The sequence below is a fragment of the Nyctereutes procyonoides genome, unplaced genomic scaffold (genome assembly GCF_905146905.1).
Source record: "Nyctereutes procyonoides isolate TBG_1078 unplaced genomic scaffold, NYPRO_anot_genome, whole genome shotgun sequence".
Classification (NCBI taxonomy): Eukaryota; Metazoa; Chordata; class Mammalia; order Carnivora; family Canidae; genus Nyctereutes; species Nyctereutes procyonoides.
Genome location: NW_026575030.1, coordinates 879,586 through 899,406, shown reverse-complemented (window position 1 = coordinate 899,406; position 19,821 = coordinate 879,586). Strand labels below are relative to the sequence as shown.

Here is a 19,821-nt window from a genome sequence, read left to right as displayed (position 1 = left end):
GCCAAAATCAAGAGTTGGATGCTTAGCTGATTGAGCCACCAAGGTGCCCCTAGATGGCCCTTTTTATAAATTGTTTTGGGATAAATGAATAACCAGATCTGTTTTTCATACCACCCATAAGAATGGATTAAAAAAAATCAGAAGACAAATGATAAACTTGGGAAAAATATTTGTAAACTGGGAAAAAATATATATATATATATATTACAGGTAAAGGGCTAAATACTTTAGAAGTATGGGCAAGAGATTATGAGGAGATTACTCATCCCCCCAAAAGATAATTACCCTTAAATCTTTCAAAAGATGTTCAACTTCATTCATAATGAGAAAAGCGCAAATTAAAAAACTTCACTGAGATAACCATTTCTCATACATCTGTTGGTAAAAATTTAACAGCTTAATAAATACTCAATGAGGCCCTGAGGCTACAGCTCTCCTATATTACTGGTAAGAGACAGGATGGTACAACCCCCTGTGGAGGGGAATTTGGCAGTAGTTAATAAAATTTACATATTCATTTACCCTTTCACCCAAAAGTAATCCCACTTCTAGGAATTTACCCTAATATTTTCAACAGTACAAAAATAAAGAAGCACTAAGTTGTTCATTGCTGCATTAATTAGAAAATACTGGAAACTCTACATGCCCAAACTTAGGAGCTTTATTGGTTCACCTACATAACTGATGACTGTGCAGCTGGTAAAAAAAAAAAAAAAGAAAGAAAAAATCTATTAACTGATAAGAATTTCTAGGATATGTTTTTAAGAGAAAAGTAAAGTGCAGATGAATATATAGCATGCTTCATTTTCTGTAAAAAGATTAAGAAAACGTGTCTCTTTATCTTCACAAAAAGAAATTTATCTTCACAAAACAGAAAACAGTGAAATTAGTTACCCAGAATGGTTGAAAGGGGAGGAAAAAATAGAGTAAAAGGAATATGGGAGGGAGTGACATTTAGGTAAATGTATACTTCTGTATACTTTTGACTTCTGGAAAAATATTACTTGTTTATATATATTCAAAATTAAAATGAATCAACAAGAATGAAAAGAGGAGAAATGACCAAAACTGAAAGCAAGCTGAAATAAATTAATCCCAGTTGTATTTGAAATGATTAACTACACTGAAATGGGGTCAGGGTTAGGAAGAGAATCTAATTCAATAATTTCTGATCACATTGTTATGTTTGATTGTATATACTCAGGTAGGGGGAAAGGTGGGAGAGCATTGCAAACAAATCTTGAACTCTATTTCTAGATTTTTTTTTTTTTTTTTTTTAGTGATGTGGGTAAGCAATTCTGAAACTTTTAAGTGGATTACTATTGTTGGAGCAAATTAGTAATTAAATGTGTTGATATTATTGGAAGTTAGTATTCTAACTAACTATGAGATGCAAACATAGAATTGAGGAAAGCAAGGAAGACCAAAGGGCAGTGCATTGGGATTGGAGATATTGCTAGGACACATAGATTTCTAAAGTATGGATAGGTATGTGGGTATGAACATATGTGTATATATATATATTCCTAGCTTTTTTGTCTTAAAGGGTCTGGAATCAATGACATCTCAGTAGCAGTGAGCACACATATATATTGTTTTCTAGAGCATTACTCATTAAAAGGAACCATGCTTTCGTCAGAGAAATGGTAGGTTTCAGAATTGGGACAAGGAAGGTATAAGATGAGTGTGGAACCTCATATATTACCAGAAAATAAAGAGCGGCTTAAGAAAAGATAGGGGTGTATCATAAGGAGGTAGTTTGAAGAGACTCTTACTGGCCAAGTCTGGACAATTTGAATAGCAAATAACTAAAGATAGTAATGAATTATAAACCATTGGGAAAAAATTGGAACCCCTGGGTCCACATTGGCAATTTGTAGATAAAGAAATGGGAGAGAGGGGAGGCATTTCATAAAGATGGAGGATACATTGTAGTAGGAAACTTCATTTTACAACCATATTCATAGTAAAGATTGGTTCCAGTGACACTCCTCAGTAGATGTCTAGGTGGAAATTTGGGTAAAGAGTATCATACTTGCATGGTTTTTAAAGTGTCTTTCCGTGCTCACTTCAGCAGCAGATATATTAAAAGTGTCTCTCCAAGACAAATGGAGAATTGCAAGGAAATAATAACTATATAGTAGAGAAATGGGACAATACCTTGAGTGGGTGGTCAAAATTAATATTACTAATAAGGGGTGGATGCAGATTGCCTATATCAAAATGTGATACTCTGAAGGATCCAACAGTGTTTAGACATTGATCCATGAATACATATTCTGCATCTAATCGTGAGGAAAATTAGGTAAACCCCAAATGAGAAACTTTCTGTTCTAAAAAGAGAAAAAAAAAATCTGTAACACTTAATTCTGGTGTATATTAAAGGGACACAGGGATCAACTAAAACATTTCCCAGTGGCCAATACTTGAACAATTTGAGCAACAAAATAAAGTACTGTTGGACTACTTAGAGTATAAGATAAACGTCTTTGAGTCTGTGATGTTACAAATAAATGATTGAATGAATTGGAGAGGAGACAAATCTATGCAGAACTCCAAATCTACTTTGCCCACAAGGAGATGGAGCAGAACTCTCCACTGTATAAGCATGGGCTGTGCATAGTGACAGCCTTCCAAAGAGTGCAGCATGCAAATTTGGGAAAATGAGTAACTTTACAGTGCAGAAGCTTGACAGATACTATCTTAGCCAGGTGAGCAAGGTTAACAACAGGGATAAGTCATATTGATAAGTTTCATGTATTCCTGATATGAGGTGATGAAAGTAGCACTTTATTACTCATCTTTCTTCCTAAAATCCCTAACCCCAGTTTGATCATGAGAAAAACATCAAGGAAGTTCCAGTTAAGACACTTTTTACAAAATAACCTGACTAGAATTCCTTAAAAATGTCAAGGCCAGGGGTACCTTAGTGGCTCCGTTGGTTAAATGTCTGAATCTTGGTTTCAGCTCAAGTCATGATCTTAGGGTCCCTGTTTTGGGTTCCACACTCGGTGCAGTCTGCTATCCCCTTCTCCATCCCCCTGCTTGCACACGCTCACTCTCTCAAATAAACGAGTAAGTAAAATCTTAAAAAAATTTTTTTCCTTAGACAAGGAACGTCTTAAGAAAGTGTCACATGTGAGAGGAGCCTAGAAATATGACTACTAAATATAATGTATCCTGGATTGGCTCCTGGAATAGGAAAAGGACATTAAATAAAAACTGAGGAAATTGAATATACAGATACTGACAGGATGATTCATAATAGCAAAAAAGTGGAACCAAGCTAAATATCAGCTGATGAATGGATAAGTATGACAAATTCATACAATGGAATATTATTAAGCCATAAAAACAAATGAATTTCTGATACATGGTATAACACAAATGAACCTTAAAAGTGTTATGCTTAGTGAAAGAATCCAAAAATAGAAGGCCACATGCTACATGATACCATTTATATGAAATACCAGAATAAAAATTCATGAAAACAGAAAAAACTCAAATTCATGAAAACAAAGTTAGTTTAGTAGTTACCCGGGTCTAGGAGATGGGAGAAATGAGTGAGTAACTGCTGTTGGGTAATGAGTTTATTTTTGGGGTGATTAAAATGTTCTGCAGTTAGATAATGGTGATGTATAACTTGTAAGTATGCTAAAGACCACTGCGTGTACATTTTAAAGTGGTGAGTTTTATGGTATGTAAATTATTGCATCTAATTTTTTTAAAACTAAGGAAATAAAAATATAAAACTAAGGAATAAAATATGAAATTCAGTTATTCAGAAAGGGGAGGGGAGGGCACTATAGTCAAAATGTCCATGTTATAAAAGACAGACTGGAAAACTTCAAAATTTGTTGAGATTAAAGAGGTATGGAAACTAAAGGCTGTGTATGATCCTTGACTAGATCCTTGACTAGATTGTGTATGGTGATGGGAAAAGGTTATAAAAGTCATTATTTGGTCCATTGATGAAATTGTAATAAGGATAGTTGGCTAGATTAAAAGTAATTTGATCAGTGTTAAAGGTAGTTTATGTAATCAGAATAGTTTGTCTTTTGATTATATAAGAAAGCATTTCTTTTTTTTAAGAAAACATTTCTTAATTTCAGGAAATACAGATCTTTGGGGATAAAGGACATGGTGTATGTAACATGTTCTCACATTATGTATGTGTGTATATTTATTGTATACATATACAGAGGAAAGAGATGGGTGTGATGAGGTAAAAGGTGAGTTTTGGCAAAGGGTGTAGATATATTTTGTATTCTTGTAAGTTTGTTTTGCTATAAGTTAAGGAAAGCCAAAGTTGAATGGTGTTAACAAAGATGTATAACATTGGGAACTATTATTACTCTAGATAAAGATATAAATCTTTTGAAAACTTTGTAAAGTAATTTGGAATATAACTTCAAAAAAATAGTCAATTGGTATTATCTTGTACATATCCTGATTCTGTTTTTAGGTATATGCCCTCAAAAAATTCCTCTACATTGCATCAGGAAACATACCCAATAATATAACAGGAACCTTGTATGTAATAGCCAGAAATGATGGGGGGTGTCTATCAGTGGAGAAGCGTTTTAATACAGCAGTGAAAATGAATAAACTACAACATGTATCAGCATATGCATCTCAGAAAGAATGCCGAATAAAGAACAAGTCACTGAGGGGCTGAACCAGAGACATTTCATTTGTCTGAAGATTAAAACCAGGCTAAACTAAGCAATATATTGTTTGGGGCTACACACATATGTGAGAAAACTACGTAGACAAGCAAAAGAATTAGTGGCTACTTGACGGGTGGGGTGCGTGAGGGAAGGAGAGGCATGATCAGGGAGGCACATGGGAATTGGGAAAGTGCTGGTGATGTTTTGTTTATCTTAAGCTATTTGGTGTGTAAACAAGTGTTCATGTTGTCTTTAGACTGCTTATAAATACTCTGGTTTGTATTATTTCTTAATTCAAAAAAATCACACAAAATTCTCCAAGCCAAAAAATAAAGGTTATAAGTCATTAAATGAACAAAGCAAGTTATAAAATAGTATGTATATTATTATTTTTGTTAAGAAATTGCATATGCTTCTATCTTTGTGTTTAAATGGACAGAGAAGTCAAAATATAAACACAAAAATGTGTTGCTTCTTAGGAATTACGATTTCTGGAGGACTTTTCCATTATATTTCTATCTATTTCTGAAATCTATGAGCATGTATTATCCAGATTCATGTTATGAAATTATATTTCTTTTACCTTTACTCCTGTTGAATAAAGGACTTTAAGGTTAGGGTCTATGTGTTATATTCTGTATTTTTTTTAATTAGAAAAATAAGGGCAGCCTGGGTGGCTCAGCGGTTTAGCCCCGCCTTCGGCCCAGGACCTGGTCCTGGAGACCTGGGATCGAGTCCCACATCGGGCTCCTTGTGTGGAGCCTGCTTCTCCCTCTGCCTGTCTCTGCATCTCTCTCTCTTTCTGTGTCTCTCATGAATAAATAAATAAAAAAAAATAATTAGAAAAATAATAAAACAATTTCCATTTTGGGAAAACAGTAAAATAAACAAATTACTGGAAGGTCCCTATCAATGTTTAGAAATGTTAGGTGAGAAAACCAGGTTACAAAACAGTATTTACATGCTTAATATTAGTTTACTTAATATGTGTATTCAGCATCTTTAAAAATTCTGGAACGAAAATGCTCCACCATTAACAGTTGTTATTATCTCTAGATGCTATAATTTACAGATTGTTTTTATTTTCTTTGTATTTTCTTAATTTGCATGTATTACATATTGGAAACAAGGAAAAAAATGAGAGAATATTTATTAAAGACTGAAGTCCTTAACTGTTTTCAGTAATGTTATTCTTGCCATTGCGGGTAGTAGCTACTTACCTGGATGAGTAGGGCAAGATACTAAGAGAAGAGAGCTCTTGTCAACTCCTGTTATAGATGTGAGTTCAGTGGTGCAGAGGATTTTTTCTTCTTTCATAAATGGCTACTCAGTTCTTTGACAGTTACATTGATCAATTGTGTAACCTTGTGCCTCCTTCAGGTGCTGCACTATCTGGCAGTACAGAAACCTGCAGACCTCGCTCGGCACCTGTTACCTTGTGTAATTCATGCAGCTGTACTCAAGGTAAAGGAAGAAGGTAAATGTCTTACTTGATTAGTCATTAGTTCATTTCCAAAATGAAAGTATATTTTGCTGACTTATTTAATAATGGCTTTGATCTTTTTAAAAATAGAAAATCTGGAAAACAGTTCTTCAGTTAAGAAGATTATAAAGCAGATAATAACCCATTCCAGTAAAGTTTTGCACTTCCCCAATCCAGAAGACAAGAAACTGGAAGTAAGTTTGCTGTAGTGTCAGGATCTTGCCAAGCGTTCTCCCTAGTTGGCAATGATTGTTTTAAAGATACATTTTTAAAAGGCTGCTTTCTTTTTGCTATTTTCCAATGTATGTCTCTCCCTTTTGCACTATCAGGAAATCATCCATCAAATTACTAATGTAGAAGCTATAATTGCCAGAGCCCGCTCACTGAAAGCCAAGTTTGGAACTGAGAAATGTGAACAAGAGGAGGAAAAAGAAGATCTTGAAAGGTAATTGGTATTTGAGTAACGTTTGTCTGCAGTAGGAAAAGCCATCATTCTCTTTAGAACATTTTAATAGAATATTGGGATTCTTTTTTGGTACCCCTGTATTATTTGTAACAAGCATCAGCCAGAGACAGAGAAATATTTGGTTATCATAGACTTTGACCTCCCCTGTATTTCTGGGTATTTGCCAGGCATTTCCCCTCCTTCCACATTTAGAAATAAGTCTACCAGGTCTTCTTTCTACTAATGTCCTTGTTTGCTCTTGGAGATATGCCTGCAGTTTCCTTTGGAAGAGCTGCTAGTCGCTCTTTGTTACTTGAAATGCATCAGAGCTTTGCTTTCAGCTCTCACTCTTCCATTACCACACTCTGAGATGTTCTGAAGTATTTCTGCTCAGTATTCCTAGTTATTTATTTAATTTTAAACAAGAATTTTGAAAGCAAATGTACATATCCTGTGCACCTTGTGGACACGTTTTGAAAGAGTGACCAGATGGCCTCACCAGGATGTTTACAGATGACCGGGTCAATCTTGTCTTCCTCCTGAGAGAGACTTGGCATCATTACCTGTCAGTATGAGTTCCTGTCCATTTTTACCTGTGGTAGTTGAAAGAACAATGTTGTTTTAATTGTGATAAAGTGTTTCCAAATTTGTTACTTTAGCAAATTGAATTCATCATAACTTTAAATTCTTTATCAGCCTTTTCAGAAATGAAATGGCATTATTGATGCTGAATAATTAATAGAATATGACAAGGCATGTGCTATCGCTCTTAACAAGTTCTTGGAGTGAAATTCTCTCTTAGCTATCTTTGCTCTTGAAAACTTCATTTTTAAAAGAAGAATAATCAAAAAAAATAAAAGAGAAGAATAAGCAATAACCAAGGGAATTGTTTCTAAAATAGGAGTATGAATTAGTGGTGCAGGCATGGTGCCTTTGACTGTGATAGCTCCACATATGTTATCTGTGATGTATTTGGAGGTGTAGTGTTTCCACACATAATGGCATAGTTGAGGCTTTGCCCGCAAAATGTGTATTTTAAGCACACATGCATGCACACACATATACACACCCACTTTAAAAGAATAGAAATGAGAAATATGGATTATTGCTTTGCTGTATGCATATAACTTGTTTTTTGTTCTCCAAAAATACTGTTTTGTTTTGAGAGAGAGAGAGCATGCACAAGCGCAAGTGGGAGTGGGGGAAGAGGCAGAGGGAGAGGGAGAGAATCTCAGACTCCACACGTAGTGTGGAGCCAAGTGTGGGAGTTGATCTCACAACCCTGAGATGACCTGAGCTGAAACCAAGAGTCAGATGCTTAACCTACTGAGGCACCCCCCAAATATTGTTTTAATTTTTTATTTACTGTAGTATTTTCTAAGTTTCTAGTCTAAAAGGAATAGATGGAGTGTTTCTTTTTACCCTTTGACAGAGGTGAGGTTTTTGTTTTGTTTTTATAAATATGTATGTATTTATTTATTTGTTTGAGAGGGAGAGTGTGCATGAGAGTAAGGAAGGGGCAGAGGAGAGAATATCCAAGCAGATTCCCACTGAACATGGAGCCTAACATGGGCTCCATCTCATGACCCTGAAGTCATGACCTGAGCCAAAATTGAGTCCAGGGCTTAACCCACTGAGCCACCCAGCCAGCCCCAGAGATGAATTTTTTGAAAATGTTATGAAAACATTTGAAAAGGAATAAGAGTTTCATTTGTCTGTTTTAATTCCAAATGTCGCTCTGTTTGTTATAAAAGTTCCACTCTAGCCTTAGTAGGTTTATCCAGTATCAGTTTGAGAATTTGTCCACAAAATTAATTGGGAGGACTGACCATGTGAACCAAGCAGCTTGCTTCTGTCCTGTCATTACCTCTCTCCCCTAGGTTTGTGAGTTGCCTTTTGGAGCAGCCTGAAGTTTTAGTCGTGGGTGCAGGAAGAGGACATGCCGGCAAAATCATTCACAAGCTGTTTGTGAATGCTCAAAGGGTATGTGAATTTCCTTATTGGCTGATCATGATCTCTCCAGACCTCTACTCAGTAAGGTGCTGTTTTGATTCCCACACATGACTGATTCTTATAGCTGCTGAGTGGAAGTCTGAGCATTGGGTTCGAACATTAAAAAAAACAATGACTGTCAACAGTGACTTCTAAGTCTTTGAAATCTGCTTGTTTTCTTACATGTGTAAGTAAAATGATAAGTATATTTTAGGATATAATTTTCCAAAGTTAGAAGAGTCTGAAATCCATTATTACGGAATATCATAAGGACTCGGTTAGCAATGGCCAGTGCTGTGTGGTAGGAAAAAATGTAGACTACTTTCAAATTAGAATAGAGATCAGTTTTATCAATTATAAATGCCTTGTACTACAAATGGATTCACAGTTTCACTTGTGAAGTTAGTATATCTATTTTCGTCATGGTGAATTGATCTAAGGAAGAGCAAGATTTCAGATGTTTAGGACTATGGAAACAGGCTTTAGCACAGAAAGAAAGCCCAGTTTGAAAGATTATCTTAGCTATTACCGCTACTACTAAAAGTAAAGGTTCAAAAAAATATGTAGTACTTTCTGACATCTTGAAACCCTTAAAATTTGAATTTTTATGAAGGTGATGCTAGTTATACTTTGTGTGGATACTGTCTGTACTGATCATGTTTACTGGTTAAGATGATTTTCATGTCAGGGCTCATTAGTATGGAAGATTATGATAAAAGTGTTAAAGAGTGTACTACAGACAGTCTCTGACTTACGATGATTTGACTTAGGATTTTCGGCTTTATGATGGTGGAAAAAAAAAGGGTGTTTAGTAGAAAGCATCATTTGAATTTTGGATTTTGGTGCTTTTTCAGGCTAGTAGTATATGCAGCACAATCCTCTTGTGATGCTGGGCAGGGGCAGCAGCATATCCCCCTAAGCTATGAGATCTCGAGGACAAGCAGTTAATATAACTACTCTACCCAGATAGCCATTCTGTTTCTCACTCTCTGTACAATAATTAATAAATTATATGAGATAGTTAACATTTTATTATGAAATAGGCTTTGTGTTAGATGATTTTGTCCAACTGTAGGCTTAAGTGAGTGTTCTGGACTTGGGTATGGTAGGCTAGGCTGAATTACGATGTTTGGTAGGCTAGGTAATGTATTTTTTTTTTTTAAGATTTTATTTATTCATTCATGAGAGACATACAGAGAAAGAGAGAGAGGCAGAGACACAGGCAGAGGGAGAAGCAGGCTCCATGCAGGGAGCCTGATGCGGGACTTGATCCTGGGACTCCAGAATCACGCCCCAGGCTGAAGGCAGGTGCTAAACCTCTGAGCCACCCAGAGATCCCCAGTAAATGTATTTTCAACTTAGGATATTTTCTACTTAGGATGGGCTTATTGGGGTGTAACCCAATTCTAAGTCAAGGAAGATATGTAAATATAAGGCTGCTCTTTGGAACTGTGATGACTTGAGAATGACCCACTTTTGAAAGTGTGATTATCAGAATCAAGAAAGAATTTTCATGGGTTTACATATGAAATAAAAACTGTAAAATCTCCTTGGAGTCTGTGTGGAGTATATCTAGTTAATATATTCAGTTTCATAGCCAGATGTACTGACCTGAATTTTTAGCAGGTATTGAAACCTGTGATTATTTATGGGATTGTTCCCTAACTTTAAGAATTTCAAGTTAAAAACCAAGTATTTTATTTCCTTATAAATTAGAGTTCTAGAAAACAATAGATGCTTACTTTGATTTATTTGTTTTTGTCTCTGGCATGAAATCAGGAACCAAGTTTGTTTCTGCTTCCTATATATCTTTCACCAGCCCACTAGCCAGAAGCGAATAACCACATTTCCTTGTCACCACCAATATGAATTTTCCTCTTATTGCAGAAATTCTTTCCTCTGTCCTCATTTTTAAAAGCTTGTATGTTAAGAGAACTTGAAATACAAAGCATTTTTATTTATTTATTTATTTATTTTTTATTTTTTAAAGCATTTTTATTTTTAATGCTGAGAGTATTACTTGTGAATATTTAAGCAAAATTATTTTCCTCAGAATGGAGATAGTGGCCCCCCCCCCCACCAGAATGTCACTAAAGGCTCATTGTAAAATGTAGGATAATACAGAAAATTATAAAGGAAAACTTAATCACATTAATCTCACTACCCTCTGATCACTGTCAACATTTGACATGTAGTGTATATAAATACATCTATATTTTATAAAAACAAGATTATATTCTGTGATTTACTTTGTTATTCTTGTTTTCCTGTTAATTATCTTATTCCTTTAGTAAATGCCAGGAGTGTATAATCTTTTCAGTGGCCTTGTATAGCTAATCCCCTTTAAGGGATACTGAAATTGTACATTTTTCCCACATTATATAATTGTAAAAGATTTCAAATTGTCAAACCTTGTAGGGAATGTTTTTAGGAAATTGGCAGACTTTAATCCAAATAACAAGCACCTGATTGGTACTTTTTTTTTTTTTTTAAAGATTTATTTATTTATGATAGAGAGAGAGAGAGAGGCAGAGACACAGGAGGAGGGAGAAGCAGGCCCATGCCCGGAGCCTGATGTGGGACTCGATCCTGGGACTCCAGGATCGTGCCCTGGGCCAAAGGCAGACGCTAAACCGCTGAGCCACCCAGGGATCCCTGGTTGGTACATTTTTGAACTCAGATCTTAAAAGTCTGGTTGATGTAAACCATTCAAGTTTATTTACATAACTTTTCTTTTCGTAATTAACTGATACTTTATATCAATTTTACTAATTAATCAAGATTTTAACTTTTTTAGAACATTATGAAATTTCATTGAGAATTTTGTTTAGCATACAGCAATTTTACATACTTAGAACTTTTTGCTTAAAATTATACATTTAAAAAATTATACATTTTAATAAACTTCATTCTGATTTCATGTGTAATTGGTGGTGTATTCCACTGGAATTCAGCAAATAAACCACAGATTGGATTTTGCCTCAGTTTTATCAGTTTTGCCCATTAAATGACACTGTACGTTGCCTGTTGAACCATCAGATGCATGAGAAGTAGGATATGTCTGCTCAATATAACAGCTAGGTGTGTTTTATGTGGTGTGTATTTGTCTTGATATTCTTTTGATAGGATCATGTTCCTTAATGTAGTGCATGCTGTCTCTGAAATGATCTTGAAATCTCTTGTCTAGCTCTTTTAAAACCATCTTGCTCGTTTCCTTTTCATCACTGTTTCTTTTCTCACCTTTTCTCAAGCTGACTGAATCTTCTGATGAGGTAACAAAATAGCTTTTGTCCCTCATAGTTCCTTGTTCCTTCCCATCCCTCTAACTTCATAAGGTCATTAAGACTAACCACCTCTTTAACAGTCTAATTTGGCATACCTTTCATGCTGATGTTTAGTATAACATGATTTCGTATTTCCATTGCCAAAACAATACTCTTTTTTTATTGATGGTATTATGAAAGAAATCAAGTAATTAGAGAAAATGAAAAAAGTATAGTGATCAAGGTTGAAATGAAAGCTCTAATTGGATTTTTTAATGCAATTTTAATGCAAAAAATAGATGCCTTTAATACTAAGAACTTCTTTTTTGTGGCCATTGCTGTATTACATGGACCTGTATCACTTCTTTATCACCTTAGCCGCTCAGCAAACAAAACCAGTGTCCCCAGTTTTAATTTGTCAAGTGAACCTTAAAAAGAAATGAAAGAGTGGAGATAAAAACCATTTTTCCAGAATCTGGGGAGAAGCAGCTCCTTACTGGACTGAGGACATCAGACTTGAACTTGGGTTGTTGCTAGAAGAAACGTGTAGAAACCAGTACTACACTTTCCCTCTTCATCAGATGTCGGAATATGGCCCTCACTTTTCAAAGCAGATTGCTTGGCAGTCATTATCTCTTTGTCTCTGTCACCAGTTTATTTGTAATCTCTGGCTGCTCATGCAGTGTTTCAAGCTTCTTGCTTTTTCTGTGTTGGTTTTTGAGTAATCATAACATGGCTGACTGCATTACTGAGTAATGTAGAACATTTTTTTATGTATATGTCATGTTTATTCATCTGTCCTTCAAAATGATCGAAGTTTAGCATTGGACTTGCTCTTGAATTTATTAGCATTTGATTCTGTTCAAGGCTGCAGCCGTGGCTCCACCAGAGGAGGAACTGAAGAGAATGGGCTCTCCAGAAGAGAGAAGGCACAACTCGGTGTCAGACTTCCCCTCTCCTGCTGGCCGGGAACTCATTTTGCGCACCACTGTGCCACGCCCGGCTCCATACTCCCGTGCTCTGCCTCAGCGCATGTACAGTGTTCTCACCAAAGAGGATTTCAGACTTGCAGGTGCCTTTTCATCAGATACCACCTTCTTCTAGAGCAACCTCATTTATGGCTTCAGAGACTGTGCTGACGACTCTTGTGGGAGCAAGGTTGTGCCAGTCAGAACTTGAGAGGCCATGAAGAGGACCTGTCCAGTCTCATGATCAGGAATCATACCAGCATCGGAAAGACTTTCCAGCACCGTGCTTGGGCTTTTTTGTATCTTGGTTGGGTCAGAGAGAATGAGCTTGAGCTATTGAAAGATATGTTCCCCAAAGAGATGGCCCTTGTTTGACTAGGGATCTTAGGTAGGAGTTGGGGGGATGTGCAGGGACCAGAAAAGCAGCACGAGCTCTCTGTACTCACTCATTTATTCTTTCCCGTGGGAAAAGTGGGCTTGTGCTCATTTATTCTTTCCCGTGACTATCTTGTGCTTGTGCTCATTTATTCTTTCCCGTGACTATCTCTTAGGCTGTCGCCTTGCATTCACAGTCTGTATAAACACATTTGTTACATGTGTTAGTATCAGGTATGCAAAACCGAGTATCTATTAATTGGGATTTCTGGATATTTTGGTGGTAGCTTCTTTTCCCAGAATCTGTGTTTTTGAAATACTAAATGACATTGTTTATTCAATCATCTAGTGGCCATTTAATTGTACCAATTAACTTTTGATGAGTATTTTGAATATTCTAGGAGAAAACCTAGAATTTCATAGTTTATGTGTTTTTCCATGTTAACTATGACCTAAATGTATTCCTTCTGATATAACTATATGTTAAATGTCACTGCAAATTAGTTTTATACCTTACCTTGTAAGGTTTGTTTCTCGTTTTGTTTTTGGTTGCAGTAAGATGCCAACCTGCAAACTGTTCCCATCTCTTGCGGTACAGCATGCATTCCTTTTGTGATTGTTGGCTAGATACTATATTTAATGGAGTAGAGATGAGCACATGCCACAAATATAACTTTGGAACATAGAGATTATCATGTCGTTAGTATAATTTGTTGTATGTGCTAATGTAATGAATACAAGATTATTTCAGTGAACTATTTTGCTTTTGTGTTTTAGTTAAAATGAAAATAATCATTGGGGATGTATAGCACCCAATATAAGAATAATAGCAACATATTTCTAGTTATGTGGTGATCAAGATTTATTAAGTCTCTGTTGCTATTTGGCCTCTGTTCAGTCTGAAATCTATTTTTAGGCCTAAACTTTCCATTTTAATCCAAAACAAAAAATGATTATCTGAAGCATAGACTTTGCCTCTGTAATTTAAATAATTAATAGAGCTGTGTAAACCCTATTATATTATTTTTGTAATAAAAAGTGTACATATATATGTCTATGTGCACATATATATGTATATATGTATATATGAAGTAGGGGAGGTCCTGATTGGTTGCCTCCCAGCCTTCACAGTGCTTTTCTCTGAGATGCTGGACTTGACTGCTGCTGGTAAACCATACAGATCAGGCCTGAGTACTGAGTGCTGTATCAAGTAGAAAATGGATCTTTCAAGGACAGGATTTGTCTGCTTTCCAGTGAGGAAGTTAAAGCAAAGAAACGTTTTTTAAAGAGAGGTTGGGCTTTAAAATGTCATTGTGAATCTAATAAAAAGAAAAGTCTTGCTTTCTCTGGCTACTTTTCTTTTCTCTCCTCTGGTGGGCGCTTTGGTCTTATTTCAGTTAGTTTTATGCTGTCTCACATCTTCCTAAATATTTGCAGCCTGCTGAGTCTTGCAGGGGTCTCAAGAACGCTCTCTGTGCCTTCTTTTTTAGTGGCAGTTACCCCACTTTACTTTTATTATAGTTATGTTTATTTCACAGATATTTTTAAGCACCTGCTTTCAGGCACTATACTAGGCAGTAAAGATAAAACATAGCAGGACACTCCTTCCTTTTTTAGTGACCTTTCTGTCTTGTAGGGAAGGTTGATGCTACATTGCCATAAAATGGAGAGTACAGTCAACTCATCTGTGAACTGGAGGTCCAGCATTTATTGTATAAATTCATTCATTCAGTGGCAACAGAGAGTAATACATGCATTATTAGTGAATAGAGTAATGTGTCTAGTAATAAGGTGGTATAAGAGAGGTTTTTTTTACTCAGGCTTAGGGATCAGGAATATCTTCCTAGAGGTAATTTCTAGGTTGGGACCAGAAGATGCGTAGGAGCTGATGAAGAGTTGGGAAAATATTGTAAATTGCTTGCAAAGAAGAACTATACCCTTTCCACTTGCGGATAATTTATTGTGATATTGCCGCTGCTCCCCCATGAAGTGGAGTTTACTTTGTATATTTGGACATTACTTGTCTGGAGTTAGCCATGCCTCTTTGGTCACTGGAGTATTAGCAAGTGTGACACAGGTGGAGACTTGAAAAGTACTTGCACCTCAGGGTTTCCCTCTCTTCCTCTGGGAACCCTGAGATGTGCAAAGAAGCCTGATGAAGGAAAAGAGAGTTAGGTGGTTTGTTACGTAGCAAATGTGACCTGATGCTGCAGGGGATGGGAAGAGTGTCACAGGTAGGGAAAACAGAATGGGCAGAAACTCAGAGACATAAGGAAACATATCTTTGGAGAATGGCCAGCCTTTCAATTTGCTGGGAGTGAAAAGAGAAGAAATGATGTTTGTTAGGTCACCTGACATGAAACTGAGAAGTTCTGTGTTCAGCACTACCACAAGTTTGGGCCTTATCTTCAGGGCTAGGTCGTGACTCATTGAAGAGGTTTGTGTGTGTGTTTTAAAGATTGATTTTTAGAGAAATAACATAAGAGAATGGGGGAAAGGGGAGAGGCAGAGGGAGAGGGAGTCTTAAGCAGACTCTGCCCTGAGCTGGGAGTCCAGCCTGGGGCTCCATCTCACAACCCTGAGGTCATGACATGAACCAAAGCCAGGAGTCAGTCACTTAACCGACCAAGGCATCCCAGTTATTGAAGAGTTTTAAGCAAGGGAGTGACATGGTGGGTTTCAGACCACACTGTAGCAGGGCAAATGGATTGGAGAGGCTAAGAGAGCATATACACATCCTGGATCTCATGAGGAATTGGAAAGTCACAGTTATATCAGTGTCTTGGGTTTTTTTGTTTTTGTTTTTGTTTTGTTTTGTTTTGTTTTAAAATCCTCTGTGCTTTGTAATGTGCTGTAAAGAGCCTGACAAATGCTTGTGGAATCAACAGGAAGCGTCCTCACGCTGGGACCCTCCCATACCTATAAATTCCTATAGCACCATAATAATTCAGATATTCTATGTATTTATATTTGTATTCATGAGTCCAGCAAATGTTTGTTGAGTGCCAACTATGTGCCAGGTACTTACTGTCCTGGGAATGGGGATACTGCAGTAAACGGCAGATAAAAGACCCTCATAGATACTATTTATACTGTTTTTGGGGACACCAAGTATAAACGAATTATCTAAGGGAAGGCAGAGTGTTTGTTTATTTATTTATTTATTTATTTATTTATTTATTTATTTATTATTTTTTAAAGATTTTTTATTTATTTACTCATGAGAGACACAGAGAGGCAGAGACACAGGCAGAGGGAGAAACAGGCTCCACGCAGGGAGCCTGATGTGGGACTCGATCCAGGGTCTCCAGGATCACGCCTTGGGCTGAAGGCGGCGCTAAACTACTGAGCCACCTGGGCTGCCCAGCAGAGTGTTTTTTAGACGGGTGATAAGGAAACATCTATGAGATGGTGGCATTTGAGCAGAGACCTGAAGGAAGTGAGTGAACAGGCCTTGTGAGAGTCTGGGAGATGATTCCAGACAGAGAATGGTACATGTAAAGCCCTGAAGTGGGAGTGGGAGTGGGAGTAAACGTGGTAAGTTGACGATACAGATGAAAGGCCAGTGTGGTTAGAGTAATAAGCAAAAGGTAGGGAGTGGAGGAAAGAGTCAGGACAAAGGTTGTTCAAGGACCAAATTACACAATTAGGAATTTGGGTTTGCTTCTTGATTGAAAAGGAAGCCAGTGGAGATTTTCAGCAGGGGGTATTATGATCTGACATTTATAGAATTCTTACCCTGGCTGCAGAATGAATACACTGTAGAGACAGTAGAAGTAGTGAAACTCCTTAGGAGAGCTGGTGGTTTGGACTGGAATGGTCACAGTGGAGGGGCTAAAACATAAGCAGGTATGCTGTATATTTTCAAAACAATGCACAAAATTTGCTGATGGAATGCATGAGGGTATGAGAAAGCCAAGGATGACTTGAAGGTTTGTGGCCTGAGTAACTGAGTGAATGATGCAGTCGTTTACTCAGATGCGGAAGACTGAGGGAAGAGCATTTTGGCGGGTGGTGTAAGGTTCTGAGTTAGGATATGTTAATTTTGATAGAGCATCTAGATCCTTGTGGTGGAGCCAGCCTTTAAGATGGCTCCCACTGATCCTTGCCTCCTGGTATTCACACCCTTATGTGAATCCCCACCCCCCACATTATGACCAGTGAACATGGAGGAAATGTTGATACGTGATCTCTAAGATGAGGTTATAAAAGCTGTTGCAACTCCTGTTCTGGCTGCTTGCTCTTGTGTGCATTCTCTCTCTCTCTCTCTCTCTCTCTCTCTCTCTCTCTCTCTCTCTCCCTCCCTCCCTCCCTCCCTCCCTCTCCTCCCTTTCTCTGGGGGGGAAGTCCACTTACATGTCAGAAACAACCCTGAGAGCTCAATGGGAAGGAATTGAGGGCTCCTGCCAACAGCCTTGTGAGTGAGCTTGGAAGTGGATTCTCCTCAGTCTCAGGAACTGCAGCTTCCTGAGGCACCTGGCACCAGAAGTAAGTACCCAGCTGTGCTGCTCCTGGATTGCTGACCCTCAGAAATGGGGTGAGATGATGATTTTATTTTAAACTAAGTTTGGGAACAGCTTGTTTCACAGCAAAATAACAAAATACCCAAGTGATTATGTCATTTTGGGGTTTCAAGAAAAGATTAGAACTTCTGCAGTAAAGTGAGAAATTTAGATATAGACAGTACTTAAGCACAGACATTGGGAAGAGGTCTGGAGATTGAACCAGAGATCAGGAAGAAGGAGGAGGACTGCCAGAGGAGATTAAGAAAGGAGCAGGTGTTGAGGTGGAAAGAAAACCTTAAGTGTGATGTTCCAGAAGCTAGGAAGGAAAATATTTGAAGGTGGTAGGCGTTGATCAACTGTGTCAAATGCCATTGAGATGTCAAATAAGATGAGAGCTCAGAATTGATTGTTGCACACCTGTGGGTGCAGAGTAGCAGTTGCATGCAGAAAGGAATCCAGTTCTTACTGGGAAGAGTAGAGAAGCGATTGGCTGGAGGGAAGCTGGGTGCATTTAGCACTCCTACTCAAACCAGATGGGGTTGTGGTTGCTGTGCACTGTTCATTGCTGGGAGCTTGAGGGCATGGGGTATCTGGGGTAGAGTGTTACGTAGGGTTGGATAGAGGGCAAGAGCATGAAGCCACTGTTCCAAGCCAACTGTAACCCTCTTCCCTGCCCCACTCTTGCTGCCAGCTCCTCTCCTCTGGCACACAGGGTATGGATAGGGCTTGGCACTCAACAAATGCTGAATGGATGAATGCCTCTTGATGGCAAGGGAGGCCCCAACGTTATGTTTGAATCATCTGGACTCTTAATTTTTGGCCATTGGGCACTGAAACCAGAATATTTCAGAACATGAGCTCTGGGAAGTCAGAGAACTGCTGCCAGCATTTCTCTAACTCTGAGAAGTGAGACATGGCATCAGCCTATATAAATGGGCTTGGCTAATTCTTGAAATACAGAATAAAGCTAGTTCATTTTAGCATGCCTTCTTTGCCAGCAGTTTTCCCCTGGCAGCTTGTGATGTCTGACAGGTGGTCACGGATATATCTTCCTCAAATGAACACTCATCTGTTGCAGGGAGCATTCCTGGGGTGAGCTTACCAGCCAAGGAAGGTGGTTGAGTAAAAGGCCCTACTTGGCCCCTTGTCAGAGAAGACAGACTGTGGCCCAGTGTGATGGATCTGTGGGGAGCACTCCTCTTGTCCCCTCTGTGTGGCCCTTCTCGGTAGTGGGGGCCTCTGACAGTTATTGACAGAAACCTTGATTTCAGCTCAGAGGCATACATCCCTCTGCTGCTTTCCAATTGGATGAGCCTTTCTAAGGAACTACATTTCATCCCTCTCCAGTTGATAAAAAGCTAGAATTTTTTCCCAGGTAAAACCATGATAGAATATCCTTTGTTTAAGTTTGCAGGTTTGTCTTCATCATGTCCCAGAATAAAGTAGATGAATGGCCTGTGAGGGAGATGTGCAGGCTGGGCTGGCTCATGCTGGAGGAGCTGCTAATTGGGTTCAAAGCTGGTGAGTTGAGGCTCTGCAGTTCTAAGCTTGTGATAAGAAGTATTCCCCAGGGAAGAGAAACAGAATTAGTCACTATATTTGTTTCCTAAGGCTTCTGTAACAACGTATCACAAACTGGCAGCTTAAAACAGAAGAAATTCATTGTATTACAGTTCTGGAGGCTACAAGTTTGGGATCAAGGTGCTGGCGGGACCAGGCTCCCTCTGAAACCTGTAGGGGAGAATCCTTTCTTGCCTTTTCCTAGCTTCGGGTGGTTGCTGGCCATCCTTGCTCTTCCTTGGCTGGCTGCTGTAGAACTTCAGGCTGTGCCCGTGTTGTCACATGGCCCTCTCTCTTGTGTGTCTTTGTCCTCTTCCTATGACACCAGTATGACCTCGTCTGAACTTATTACATTTCCAGTGACCCTGTTTCCAAACATCACACTCTGAAGTACTAGAGCTTTAGGACTTCAGCATGCCTTTCTTTTTTGGAAGGGAGCAGGGTCATAATTCAACACATGAAAGCATTCAGAAGCCATCCAGTGGGACAGATGCCCATCTCTAGTTTGTGGTGGGCCATGGAGCATGATGTGTAAAAGCATAGGCCTCCCTCCAGAGAAA

At 38.1% G+C, this 19,821-nt stretch overlaps 1 protein-coding gene across 3 annotated transcripts in view; it reads left to right on the top strand.

Annotated features, from left to right (window-relative positions):
- RAB3GAP1 (RAB3 GTPase activating protein catalytic subunit 1) overlaps positions 1-14,537 on the top strand; it is a 97,151-nt gene extending 82,614 nt beyond the window's left edge. For all 3 annotated transcript variants that reach the window (XM_055316179.1, XM_055316180.1, XM_055316181.1), the window contains 5 exons: positions 6,051-6,147; positions 6,244-6,347; positions 6,483-6,598; positions 8,479-8,581; positions 12,721-14,537. In XM_055316179.1, coding sequence (XP_055172154.1) covers positions 6,051-6,147; positions 6,244-6,347; positions 6,483-6,598; positions 8,479-8,581; positions 12,721-12,957 — 657 coding nt within the window. In that variant the 3' untranslated portion in view covers positions 12,958-14,537. The remainder of the gene's footprint in view (positions 1-6,050; positions 6,148-6,243; positions 6,348-6,482; positions 6,599-8,478; positions 8,582-12,720) is intronic.
- The last annotated feature ends 5,284 nt before the right edge of the window (positions 14,538-19,821 follow it).